Source organism: Phoca vitulina, unplaced genomic scaffold, assembly GCF_004348235.1.
Source record: "Phoca vitulina isolate PV1807 unplaced genomic scaffold, GSC_HSeal_1.0 scaffold131, whole genome shotgun sequence".
NCBI classification, from domain to species: domain Eukaryota; kingdom Metazoa; phylum Chordata; class Mammalia; order Carnivora; family Phocidae; genus Phoca; species Phoca vitulina.
The window spans coordinates 194,453-208,964 of NW_022589834.1; the positions used below are offsets into that span (position 1 = coordinate 194,453).

The window sequence follows — 14,512 nt, forward strand, 5'->3', positions numbered from 1 at the left end:
AGCTGCTTTCTGTTGTGAGAGGTAAAAGTCACCAATGAAATTTGAAAATGATTGATCCAACTCCAGGAGAGTTGGCTCAGTGGATCCTCTGGCTACTTTTGGCCATGATGGCTGAAGTGAGGGGGAGGGGAAGTGCATCCTAGATGACACCTTCGGTTTTTCTTTTCTCCTCCAGGCTGGAGGAGAAAGGGCCCAAACTTTGCTCCCAAAGGGGATCCATGGATGGGCCAAAATGTTAAGAAATTCATGCACCTTTTGTCCAAGTGGGAGGAAGAAAGGTTAAATCACTTCCCAGGGCTGGAGCAGTTTTATAAATCAAAGGGCAAAATACTCTGGCCACTGCTACAGCAGCCTCCCACCCCCACCCCCTTATTACAGCTGGGAACTCTCTGCAACTATAATGTTACATAGGTAAATGCTGAATTTTCTGCGAGAGGTTTGAGCAAACTTTTAATAAGGGGGAAAAGGGAGAATTTTTTATTTTATTTTATTTTATTGTTATTATTATGTTCAGTTAGCCAACATATAGTACATCATTAGTTTTTGATGTAGTGTTCAACGATTCATTAGTTGTGTATAACACCCAGTGCTCATCACCACACGTGCCCTAAATGGCTTTGTTATTTTGTGGCTATTGCATCTGGAGATAGGACAAAAAATGATGTAAAATGTTATATTTTTGTAATCTCGTAAAGCTAGAGGCATCATTCTGATCAGGGAAAGATACAAAAAAGAAAGAGTGTTAGTGGAACACAGCCACCTTGTTCTTTGTTGCCAGTGAGCAGATAGAAATTCAAATTCTTTGAGTAATGGAAACAGAACTAGTCTCCATAACTAATGATTTTTTTTCATAACTAATGATTTTATACTATCATTTTTACCTATTGGAGCTTCTAGAAAAAGGAAGACATGAAAAGACGATCTCCAGATGAAAATAATTTTTTTGAGTTTAAAAAGCAGGTTTTAGTTGGTAATAAGCTTTTACAAAACCAAATGGCTAACTCTTAGAGACTGATAATTTTTCATCCTGATGTGCATAATTTTGAGTGGTCAGTTTGGACTGTAAGACACAATAAAGAGTTTAGGGAAGTCTTGCTTATCACTTAGACTTGGACTTAGACCATGGCCGACTGGCCCTGTAGCATCCCAGCTTTGCTGCTGCCTAAGAAAGCCTGCTAACTTTATTGACATCCTAATTTGGCATTCGCAGATCCTAATTGCCTGGACCCGACTCTCAGCTGAAACCTGGGATGGTCTGCTATAGATTGTTCCCACCTCAGCACCAGATGTGCTGAACTGAAAGCAGGCACAAGCTAAATGAACTCTAAAGGAATAAAATGAACTTTAAATGAATTCAGACTCAAATCACTACAGATTTGGGTCACCCCTCCTGTGGGGCTCTAAATTTATGAAACCATCCTGCGTTCTGGCTGGGCCATTTAGGACAGTTGCTGATGCCCACAGGAAAAGGCTTGTTCTCTGACTGGACCATCTGAAATTGATCTGCTGCTTGGCTCTTTATGTCTGATACACAAACTGATTGCATTCTTGTGATTTCTGCAAAAACTATAAATTGGGGGAAGGCACGTCACAAGAAATGTGACCCCTTCCCCACTCCTGACAGATTGCTCTTGACCCCTTCTTGGGACTGTACCACTGCTGTTGGTGGTTGTGTTTGGCTTTCCAAATTAGTTCCGGTTTACAAAAATGGATTGATAACTTCACTCCTCTCACCTTTCTCCTGGTACACAAACCTTAGTAATGCAATTTGCTTAGTAAATGCAGCTGTCCCCAGAAAGAGAGTGATAACTTTTCTAAGCTGCTCACTGGATAAATGATCAGGACAAAAGGGAAGAGTGGTATGAAAACTCATTTTCAAAATATTTGAAAATTCAGGATTTCATCTTGACCAATTCCTTGACATGATATGTCTTTCTGGTTAAACTGTATAAAAATGTTTGCCTATGAAAATGCTCTTAAACATCTTGCATACAGTTCTTCCAGACAAAAGTTCTGAATGAGAGGAGAAAATTGTAAAACTCTGGTTGCTAAATGAGACAGCTGCTTTCAGGAGACACTCCCATTGGAATCAAAGAATGAACTGAATTGTTTGGACTGGAGTGGAAACCTTAGGATAGGAGGCCTGCGATGGGAGGCCCTATTGGAGGTCCTGTTAACCTAAACTGCCTGATTAATGTATGTGATGCCTAACATTTGTAAACTCTTTTTGTCCAAGAGTACTGTGTGTGCCCTCTGGAATTGTACTTGTCTGTGAGCCCTGACTGTCCTGGCACTGCCTCAGCCTTGGAAGGCATTCAGGTCAGGTTCAATTTACTGGCCAGGCTTGTGCTGTGCCTGGATTGATCCCTCAAGCCAGGAAAAAAAAAAAAAGGTTAATACAGAAACTTAAGGAGGAAGCTTCCTGGTTGTTGAAGATACATACTTATAGTAATGGCTTATTCTTTTTTTTTTTTAAGTTGTATCTTTTTTCTTTTTTTTTATTATTATGTTATATTAATCACCATCACTACATCATTAGTTTTTGATGTAGTGTTCCATGATTCATTGTTTGCGTATAATACCCAGTGCTCCATTCAGTACGTGCCCTCTTTAATACCCATCACCGGGCTAACCCATCCTCCCACCCGCCTCCCCTCTAGAACCCTCAGTTTGTTTCTCAGAGTCCATCATCTCTCATGGTTCGTCTCCCCCTCCGATTTCCCCCCCTTTCATTCTTCCCCTCCTGCTATCTTCTGTGAAATGCTATCTACCAAGGATGTTCTTAGAGACTCAAACTTGCAAGCAGTTTTTTTCTAAGAATAGCATTCTCAGGCTTGTCATGTGAACTCTTTTTCTGCACAGTCCACCCCATTGGCTCTTGGCCAAGGTGTCTTTGTCAGTAGGCCCCAATGCAGCAAAGTAAGCTTAATCTATAGTGTTAGCCTCAAGACTAAAAACTGCTTGCAAGTTTGTCCCTTGGATGACATCTGAAGACCTGGATTTGGAGAGGATTCCACCATCCTCTTAAGGATAAGAGTGGTTTACTGTGTGTCTAAACTGTACAAAGAGTATGCCTTATGCTGAATACCTGTTTTCCTTTTGAGAGTCTGGAGTTTGGGTGTGTGCTATGCAGAGGGTGCCCATGTGACCAGCCTCTAATAAAAACATTGAGTCTCTAAGAACATCCTTGGTAGATAGCATTTCACACATGGTGTCACATTTTGATGCTGGAGGAATTATGCATGTGCTATGTGACTGCACTAGGAGAAGAATCTTAGAAGTTTGTGCCTGGTTTCCTCTGGACTTTGCACCATGCACCTTTTTTCTTTGCTGTTTTTGCTTTGTATCATTTTGCTTAGTAAACCTTAGCCATTAATACAGCTGTATACTGAGTTCTGTGAATCCTAGTGAATCACCAAACCTGGAGGTAATCTTTGGGACCTCCAGAACAACAAGAATGTTCATAGAAGCTTTATTTATAATACCAAAAAATGGGGGGGGGGATCTCAAATGTCCATCAACAAGTGAATGGGACAAATAATTATACATTCACACACTGGAATATTATACAGCAATGAAAACAAGTGAACCAATTCTACATACACCAATATGGTTGAATCTAATAGACATAATGTTGAGTGAAAGAAACCAGATGCAAAAAGGTACATATTTTATGATTTTATTAATATAAAGCTTAGAAATGGACCTACTTATTTATGGTGATTGATGTTTGAATGGTGATTAACTTTGGGAGCTGGGGGATGTTAGTAACTGGAAAGCGGCACAAGGGAGGCTTCTGCAGTGCTGATAATGTTCCATGTCTTTTTTATTATGTTCAATTAGCCAGCATATAGAACATCATTAGTTTTTGATGTAGTGTTCAGTGCTTCATCAGTTGCGTATAACACCCAGTGCTCATCACCACACGTGCCCTCTTTAATATACATCACCCAGTTACCCCATCTCCCCAACCCCTCCCTTCTGTAACCCTCAGTTTGGTTTCTGGAGTCCAGAGTCTCTCATGGTTTGCCTCCCTCTCTGATTCCATATATTGATTTGGGTTGTGTGCTTACTATGTAAATATTCATTAATTTTTACATTTAACATTTATATACTTCATGTATATTATACTATAAGAAATTACCCCCAGAAAATACTCTAGTGTCCAGTGATGGGTGAAAAGATAAACACAACGTGGTGTGTACATACAGTGGAAAATTTTTCAGTCTTGAAAAAGAATAAAATTCTGACACATAGTACAAAATGGGTGAACCTTGAAGACATTATTCTAAGTGGAATAAACCAGTCACAAAAGGACAAATATTGTATGATTCCACATATATGAGGTACCAAGAGAAGGCAAATTTATAGATACAGAAAGAATGGTGATTGCCAGGGGCTGGCGAGAAGGGAACATGGGGAGTTATTGTTTAATGGGTACAGTTTCAGTTTGGGAAGATGGAAAAGTTCTGGAGATGGGTGGTGATGATAGTTGTATTACATTGTGAATGTACTTAATGCCACTGATTAAAAATGGTTAAAATGGGGCGCCTGGGTGGCTCAGTTGGTTAAAGCGTCTGCCTTCGGCTCAGGTCGTGATCCCAGGGTCCTAGAATCGAGCCCCATGTCAGGCTCCCTGCTCAGTGGGGAGTCTGCTTCTCCCTTTGCCCCTCCCCCTGCTCTTGCTCTCTCTCTCTCTCAAATAAATAAATAAATAAAAGATTTATTTTAAAAAAATAAAATAAAAATTGTTAAAATGGTAAATTTTATGTTATATATATTTTACTACAATAAAAAAAGAAACAAAATGGAAGGAGCAGTGTATAAACCTGGTTGTGATATCAATCTAAGGTAAAATGTGTGCTTTCCAGAGTGGACCCTGGAATATGACCAAGGCATTGACAGCTCTCTGGTTCTTTCCCTAAAAGTGAAGCAACACTAACAATGTGCATCTTTGATAAGTTTCATACTTAGGATAAAACAGGGGCAAAAATAAAATCCCCAAGAAAAATGTGTTCCAAAAAAAAAAGTGGTACAGTTCTGTCAGTACTAACATGAAATGATATTCAGTGTATATTTTGGGGAAAAAGTTTGAGAACAAGCTCTTTGTGTATAGTGCTATCCTATGTTATACAATATATCCTATGTTATAAAAGGGAAAAAAATGTGTGAATAAATGAACTATTTCCTTGTTATAAGAGGTATTGATGTAATAATTGCCTTTTGAAAGACAAAAAGAAATTCAACTACATGTAACATAAACATCAATTATCAGATAGATTCTAATTTCAGAATGCTAACCTATAAAAAAACAAGACATCTTATATTCAGGGAAATAAGGTGTGTGTGTGTGTGTGTGTGTGTGTGTGTGTGTGTGTACATGCATACATACACACATAATATTTAGACACATGAACAGATTCTGTATAAATTTTCATTAAAATTATGCCTTTTGTAGCTGTCTGATAGTTCAAGTGTTCCCTTAAGTTTTCAAAAATGTTCCTCTGCCAAGTGAATTTTACACTATGTGTAAGGTTTCACAAAATTTCCTATCAGACACAATAATATTAAAATATTTTGACTTATTTGGATAAGATGTGCTGTTCATTGAATTAAAATGTGTCAGCACTATGCAATTGAAGGAGATCAAGATAAATTCATTTCAGTTTTTTGGTTTAGTATGCCATCTTTAAGCTGATGAGCTTTTGTTCAGCTTTATTGAAGCATAGTTTACATTAATATTTGATAGTCAATATAGCTTTTGCCGTTTTCGTGGGATTTAAGGAAATTCAGCATATAAATATCAGTAATAGAATTTTATCATTCATAGAACTATTAATTTTCATGTGCATTCTTTTCTCTCATATATAGATTATGTGACTTCTTTGTAAAAGCATAAAGTCCTTTAAGAACAGAGATAATTGCATACTCTTTCTCTTGGAGAGCCCTACAGTGCTTCGTATGCCCTTGTACATGACATAGATACTAACTTTGAGACACAGAACTTTGTTCAGTCAGGAAGTGTAAACCTAATACAAAGGAAAAAAACTGTTTCCTGATTGGATTTGTGCCCTAGAAAGATCTTGAGCATTTCTCAATTCTATCTCAGGATGCAACAGTAGAATGAAACTCAGTGGACGACCCTACAGGCATATGGGAGTCCTTGGAACTTCAAAACTCTATGACATTCGGAAAACTATCTTCACCTTCACTCCACAGGTGGGTGGAATGAGCTTTAGCATGCATTGAGATGAATGAAAGTAAAACAGAAACATTATAGAAATAAAACATTACTGGAGTTAGAACAAGTATTAGAGTATTTTAGAATTAATATGTAACAAGTATTAGGCCTTGCACATATTAAGTTGCTTAATAAATATTTGTTGAGTTGGACTGAATGGAAGTTGTAGCACAGAACAATGCCAAGTGATTGTGGCTACCAAGAGTAGTCCTGGGTGTTGCAGAAACAGTGACTAGGGATTTTATAAATGTTGGAGTACTTTAAAAAACACTCCTTTTAAATGTTAAAAATAAGACTGTATTTGTCCTTTATTAACAAAATACAGTCTTTTTTATTTAGCTACCGAATTATGTGTTCCCTTTGTTTTGGGCAGGGGCCCTTTTTATATGCCTGGAAATCATTGATATCCTCTTCTAAACAAAAATGTCAGTACTGTTTTAGCCATGATTATGCACATTATTAGCCTGATATTTATTAGCCACATTACAATAATAAGCCAAATTATATGTGTGCATAGGAGGAGAAACTATTTTCCGGAAAGAAAGCTGATGCTCCCCATTTGTCATCTTATATCTGAAATTGTGCAGCTGAGGTATAGACAAAAGAGTAATGGACCATAGATTCTATTTCTGACCTTGCCATTTGCTAGCCATATGACTTTGTTAATCCGCTTAATGTCTCTTGGCCTTATTTTCATCTATTAAAAGATAAGCCCTCACTCATTTGTTATATAATTAAATAAAATTATGTCCTTGAAAACATTTTGTAAACTATAGTACACTGTAAAAATGTCAAAAAGTATTATATGTACTAATGGACTATCAGATTCTTTGGAAAGAATGAGGCACTAAAGTTGGGGATATTGTTGCCTCTGTGACATGTTATATAGCCCTGTGAATATGTGAGTACTTTAAAATATTACTGGACAGTTGTAAGAGCAAATTATTCTGAGCTGTTATTTTTCTTCTTTTTCTCAGTTTATAGACCAGCAACAGTTCTACCTGGCTCTGGACAACAAGATGATAGTAGAAATGCTTAGAACAGACCTCTCCTACCTCTGTAGCCGCTGGAGGATGACAGGCCAACCCACCATCACCTTCCCCATCTCACATACCATGCTTGGTAAGGTTGTATGAGGCAAGAAACAAATGTATTTTTGGAATAAATCATGTGGTTAGTCCTTCAAACGCTTAGAGTCACCGGAGAGCTACTCATTATCATTTAGTCTTTCAATACTTATATATTAGCCCCTATTTTGTGCCAGGCACTTATCAAAGCACTTGGGTTACATGAGGTGAATAAGGCAGCTGAGGTTTCTACTCTCATGGAGCTTATGTTTTAGAATTAATATGTAACAAATGAACCAATGCAGAAGAATATTTCAGATGGTTTGAGAGCTATAATTCAAAAAATGTAATAGAATAACTTGGGGGATACTTGGGGACTAATTGGCTTTTAGGTCAATTTGCAGAAACTTTATTAATGCAATTCATTTTAAAGATAATAATAATACATTCTGCATCTGTCTTACTCCAGTGGAGCATCAAGATTTTATAGATGAGTTCCCAGACTTATCCTTCCAAGGCTTGCCTAACCGAAGCAGTAAGATTTAACAGGGAGAAGTGAATAGGCTTTCAGTTTATCTTTCCCTTATTGACTGGGCTTCCTGACATTGCTTATTTGAAACTGGGTGAAAGGACTTATTTTTCTTTCAGTTCCTGGAGGACTAGAGCCAATACTGAAGCACTGCTTTCTTTCTGTGTCTTTGCAATTGCTTCCAAAAGCCTGTTTGTACTGCCAGAGTACATAGAATTCCTTTTCATTAGAGAAGAATCCTTTCTCATAAATCATTCAATGTCCAGTCAGACTGTTAGGGATATTGGTCACATCTCTAAAGTGCTTCAAAAACAGAGGAACTGAGAAAGTAGGATAGTCTTTCTTCTTTTTGCCTTTCTTCTTTATTTAAGCCAATTAACAAATACCTCATTAATAAACACTGTGTTCCCAAAATTGTCTTCAGAAAGTATAGAGTCCAATTGGAGAGGCAAAGCTGATACACAAAAATAATAGAAAACAATTGAAGACAGTATATAAAGAAGTACCAAACCATTAGATTAGTATTTTAAGGTGAAGGCGATCAAGTTGTTAAAGAAAATTTCTTGACTGAGGTGGGACTTATCAAGGCTTTTTGGGTTGGGTAGAATTCATATGGGAAGAGGGAAAAAGGAAAGGCACTTTAGTTAAGGGAAAAATACCATGAATGAGACTAGAGACAGGGTTGAGCTTGACTTGTGAGTGCACAATGGAGAGGCCAACCTGCATAGAGTGGCTTTGCATGTTAGAGTATAATTATCCACAAAGTTAGATAAGGTGGGGTCACATTATGAAGGCATTGAAAATAAGCAAAGATATTTAACCAGATTTTCTCAGAAGTCTGAAAGTATCAAAAGTTTTTGAGCAAGGAGCGACATGATGAAAGTAGTGTTTACAGAATATTGATTTGATGACAGTATACACTGTAGTGAGGAGAATTTGATATCAAAGAAAATAATCCAGGTTTGAGATGATGAGAAGATACATTGGATTGGTGGTAATAACAATAGAGTGGGAAAGAAGAATACAGGAGTCAGTTTAGACAACACCTGCAAGTCAAATGTTGGCTAACTAGATATGGGATATGAATCAAGGTGATGTGAAGATTTAGAGACTAGGTAAATAATGCTGCCTTTGATAGAAGCAGAGAAATTCTATAGGAAGATGCCAATTGTAAAGGGACATGTTGAATTTGTGGTGACAAAGATTTCAAAATTGAAATATCTAATAGGTGAGATACACAGCCATGGCTTGGGGAGAAAAATAAAACTAAAGATCTAGATTTAAATCACAAAGTTTTGATACTTGGTATTTGGTCACACAACAAAAGTAGCAGTAACAATAGCAGTAATAACTGCAATATTTATTGAACATTTTCTCTGTGCTAGGCACTGAGCTAAGTGCTTTCAATGCATTATTTTGAAATCTCTACAACTCTATTCAGGTAGGTAATATTAATAGCCCCATTTTATAGAGTCACAAAGCTTGTGACAGAGTCGGGCCTCTAACCAGGTCTGTCGGTCCCCAAATCCTACATTACCAACAGCTGTGTGTTTTTGGTAGTGACAATTTTGTGCTGGTGAAATGAGAATGAATATGCCAGCGATCACATTAAAATGTGAATTAGTTAAATTATCATATTAAAGATAAAGATATCCAGAATACATATAAGACCAAAATCCAGCTAGATGCTACTTACAAAAGCTATCCCTAAGATAAGATTATACGGGAAAAACAGAAAATAAAGGAATGTGTAAAGATAAATCATGTAAATGCTAACAAAAAGGAAGCAATGGTGGCAACACTAATATTAAAAATAGTAAATATAATTCAAGGCACATGTCAGTAAAAGGGACAGGAAGGATATTTTATATTGATAAGAGTTACACAGAAAAAAGCAGAATCAAATCTATAAATACTGATAACAAACTGATGGTTGCCAGAGGGGAGGGGGTTGGGGGATTGGACAAAATGCGTGAAGGGGAAAGGGAGATATAGGTTTCCAGTTATGGAATGAATAAGTCATGCGAATCAAAGGCACAGAATAAGGGGTACAGTCGATAATATTGCAATAGCAATGTAATGAAACAGATAGTAAGGACACTTGGGGTGAATATAGCATAATGTATAAACTTGCCAAATCAAAAAAAAAAAAAAAAAACTTGCCAAATCACTGAGTTGTACACATGACACTAATGTAACATTGTGTGTCAACTATACTCAAAAAGGGAGTTGCAGTATAACAAGATGATATAACAGTTTTAAACTTTTATCTACACAGCATCAGTGAAATGTATAAAGCAGATATTTAGGAAAACTTAAAGACAATATGATAAAACCATTGTACAGTCATAGTGGGAAGCCATAACATACTTCTATCACAATGTCACAGATCAATTATAAAAAATAAAGATATAGAGGGTTAACAAGCCTGATTTTTGTATTTATGGGTATATATAAAACTATATCCAAAAAGAATACACAAAGAATGTTTATTTTTTAAAAAGTAGAAATCATGTAGATGATATTGCCAGACATAAGACATAAAACTAATTAACACAAGAATAATAAAAAATCTGACCATGAAGGAATTAATTTTTTTTTACAAATGATACTTAGATTAAAGAAGACATCAAATTTGAAATTAGTGTTCTAAAAAAAAAAAAAAAATGATACTACTACTTATCAAAACTTAAGAGATTTGGCCGGAGTCATCTTTGGAAATTTTCATATCCATAAATACTTTGGAAAAAAAAAAGGGAGTTCCAGTTTCCAGACAAAATGGAGTAGACTCACTTCTCACTATTCCTCCTGCTAAGTACAGTTAAAAACCCTGGACATTATCTATAAAAAAAAATAAGAAAACTCTGAAAGTCTGAAAAAAGAAGGGAGACTGGCTAGGGACTTTGCACCTGAGAAATGACACAGCAGTGAGTATTCTGTCTCATATATTCTGGACTGGATGCTGGAGAAGTTTTTATCCCAGAAATCCAAATGTGTAGCTTTAAAAAGGCCCAAGAAAAACCTTTCTTTTCTAGCCAAAGTAACAGGAGATGGACAACCTAGCCAGACAGAAAACTTTCAGACAGTAACTGTCCAACTCTAGCCAAAACCACAGAAAAAAACTGCAGCCCCACTCCCACTCCTATAACCAAAGGCTGAGTCCCCAAAGGGGACCCTAGACTTCTACCTTCACATAGCTGTGAAGAAGCACCCCTCTTCTTCCTTAGGGGTAGTGTCTGAGAAGTGCTAGTGGGGAGCTTAGACTTTCGTCCTTGCCCAACAATAGAGGAACCTCCTTCCGTACCCACTATTAGTAACAAGGCAGTGTTCCCTTCCCTGCTGCACAGTATCAGAAGAGACGTGCTGAATCAGAAGATTCAGTAAGATCCAAAGTCTCATAAGATGATACCCCATATTTCCAGAATACAATAGAAATCACTTATACCAATGTCCAAGAAAATCATAACTTCAATGAGAAAAATTGATCAGCAAACACCAATACCAAGATAACAAAGATGTTGGAATTGTGACAACGATTTTAAGGTAGTCATCATAAAAAAAAGCTTAATGAGAAATTATGACTGCACTGCTCTTGAAACTTGAAAGTAGGAAGTCTCAGCAAAGAAATAGAAATCCTCAGCAAAGAAAATGAAGATATAAAGAACCAAATGAAAGGTTTAGAACTGAAAACTACAATAACTAAAGTGAAAAACTCACTAAATAAGCTCAATAGCAGACTAGAGATGATAGAGTGAACTTGAATATATAACTATAGAATACCAGGAGGAATTAAGATGTGTGGAAGAACTTCACAATCAAGAAATGTAGAAATGTAAAGAAATGCAATTAAAGCAAGAGAAAGACTGACGTAGAAGGGAAAAGAGATGAAGACTGGTCAATATGAGATGGAAGAACAAATGAGACACCAAGGAGAGGAAAGTTATAGCCAGATGGGCTACAGGGATCCAAGAGAAAGAGACATGGGAATGGGTGGTAGAGGAGCAAAGAACATGGGAGAGCCCTGTGATTCAGGAGGCCAGAAATTTCTACCTCTAGATGGTGGTGTGGCATAGGTTATGAAGCTAATCCTGGAGTTCCACCAGCAACCATGAGTAATGCCATGATGGGAAGCAACATATGTACTGAGCCTTTGGGGCAGAGAGGTGTGACACCTGTGGGTGGACAGGGTCCTCGAGGAATGAGGCCTAGAAATCCAGAAGGATGCATCAGAGGGAGAGAAGAGTATGAAGGCCCAAACAAAAAGCCCTGATTTTAGATGTGATATCTAGGTTTTCATTCCAGTTTGTTTTTGTCTTTTCTTTTTTAGATACCAGTCTTTCAAATTCTTATATTTTAGTAATAAAGCTGCCTTTTCATGGATGTTAGCAGTTTATTGACCTAATATTTGTAAATGGTCTAGTTGGGCGGGTACAATTACATAATGCAGTGTTTGAAATGGGAATTTTTTTCCTTATTTCCTTTTTTATTGTTTATTTAAATTCAATTAATTAACATATAATGTCTTATTAGTTTCAGAGGTAGAGGTCAGTAATTCATCAGTCTTATATAATAACCAGTGCTCATTACATCATGTGCCCTCCTTAATGTCCATTACCCACTTCCCTCTCCCCCCACCCCCCACCCCCCCAGCAACCCTCAGTTTGTTTCCTATACTTAAGAGTCTCTTATGGTTTGTCTCCCTCTCTGATTTCATCTTGTTTTATTTTTTCCTCTCTTCCCCTATGATCGTCTGTTTTGTTTCTTAAATTCCACAAATGAATGAGATCATATGATAATTGTCTTTCTCCGCTTGACTTATTTTGCTCAGCATAATACCCTCCAGTTCCATCCACATTGATGTAAATGGTAAGTATTCATCCTTTCTGTTGGCTTGAGTAATATTCCATTATACATATATGTCACATCTTTATCCATTCATCTGTCAATGGAAATCCACGTTCTTTCCATAGTTTGGCTATTGTGGACATTGCTGCTATAAACATTGGGGTACAGGTGCCCCTTCAGATCACTACATTTGTATCTTTGGGGTAAATACCCAGTAGTACAATTGCTGGGTCATAGGGTAGCTCTATTTTCAACTTTTTGAGGAACCTCCATACTGTTTTCCAGAATGGCTATACCAGCTTGCATTCCCACCAACAGTGTAAGAGGGTTCCCCTTTTTCCACATCCTTGTCAACATCTGTTGTTTCCTGACTTGTTAATTTTAGCCATTCTGACTGGTGTGAGTTGGTATCTCATTGTGGTTTTGATTTGTATTTCCCTGATGCCAGGTGATGTTGAGTGTTTTTTCATGTGTCTGTTGGCCATTTAGATGTCTTCTTTGGAGAAGTGTCTGTTCCTGTCTTCTGCCCATTTCTTGATTGGATTATTTGTTCTTTGGGTGTTGAGTTTGATAAGTTTTTATAGATTTTATAGATTTTGGGTACTAGCCCTTTATCTGTAACCTTCTCTCATTCTGTCAGTTGTCTTTTGGTTTTGTTGACTGTTTTCCTTTACTGTGCAAAAGCTTTTTATCTTGATGAAGTCCCAATAGTTCATTTTTATCTTTGTTTCCCTTGCTTTTGGATATGTGTCTAGCAAGAAGTTGCTGCAGCCGAGATCACAGAGGTTGCTGTCTGTGTTCTCCTCTAGGATTTTGATGGATTCCTGTCTCACATTTAGGTCTTTCATCCATTTTGAGTCTATTTTTGTGTATGGTGTAAGGAAATGGTCCAGTTTCATTCTTCTGCATGTGGCTGTCCAATTTTCCCAACACCATTTGTTGAAGAGACTCTCTTTTTTTCCCTTGGATATTCTCTTCTGCTTTGTCGAAGATTAGTTGACCATAGCGTTAAGGGTCCATTTCTGGGTTCTCTATTCTGTTCCATTGATCTATGTGTCTGTTTTCATGCCAGTACCATACTATCTTGATGACAGCTTTATAATAGAGCTTAAAGTCTGGGATTGTGATGCCACAAGCTTTGGATTTCTTTTTCAACATTCCTTTGGCTATTCGGGACTTTTCTGGTTCTATACCAATTTTAGGATTGTTTGTTCCAGCTCTGTGAAAAACGTATTTTGATAGGGATTGCATTCAATGTATAGATTGCTCTAGGTAACATAGACATTTTATTTTTTTTATTTTTTTTAAAGATTTTATTTATTTATTTGACAGAGAGAGAGAGATAGTGAGAGCAGGAAAACAAGCAGGGGGAGTGGGAGAGGGAGAAGCAGCCTTCCCGCCAAGCAGGGAGCCCAATGCAGGGCTCGATCCCAGGACCCTGAGATCATGACCTGAGCCGAAAGCAGACACTTAACGACTGAGCCACCCAGGCGCCCCAGCATAGACATTTTCACAATATTTGTTCTTCCAATCCATGAGCATGGAATATTTTTCCATTTCTTTGTGTCTGTGCCCAGCTAGTATCTTTATAATCGTTATTCTGAACTCTAGTTCTGACATCTTACTTGTATCCATACTGATTAGGCCCCTGGCAGTCAGTACTGCCTCTTGTTCTCTTTTTTTGAGGTGAGTTTGTCCGTCTTGTCATTCTCACAGAAAGTGAATTCTATTTGAATTTGAATTCTATTCAAATAGAAAGTGCTTTTCTATATGTAGAGTTGCAGCTATTATTTTCTTAGATCTCTGATTGAGTTCACAGGTGTTCAGAAT

General features: G+C 37.3%; 1 protein-coding gene across 7 annotated transcripts in view; it reads left to right on the top strand.

Moving 5' to 3' along the window:
* Window positions 1–14,512, top strand: part of PHKA1 (phosphorylase kinase regulatory subunit alpha 1) — a 141,817-nt gene that overhangs the window by 92,210 nt on the left and 35,095 nt on the right. For all 7 annotated transcript variants that reach the window (XM_032399136.1, XM_032399137.1, XM_032399138.1 and 4 more), the window contains exons 15-16: window positions 6,110–6,219; window positions 7,219–7,363. In XM_032399136.1, the coding sequence (XP_032255027.1) occupies window positions 6,110–6,219; window positions 7,219–7,363 (255 nt within the window). The remainder of the gene's footprint in view (window positions 1–6,109; window positions 6,220–7,218; window positions 7,364–14,512) is intronic.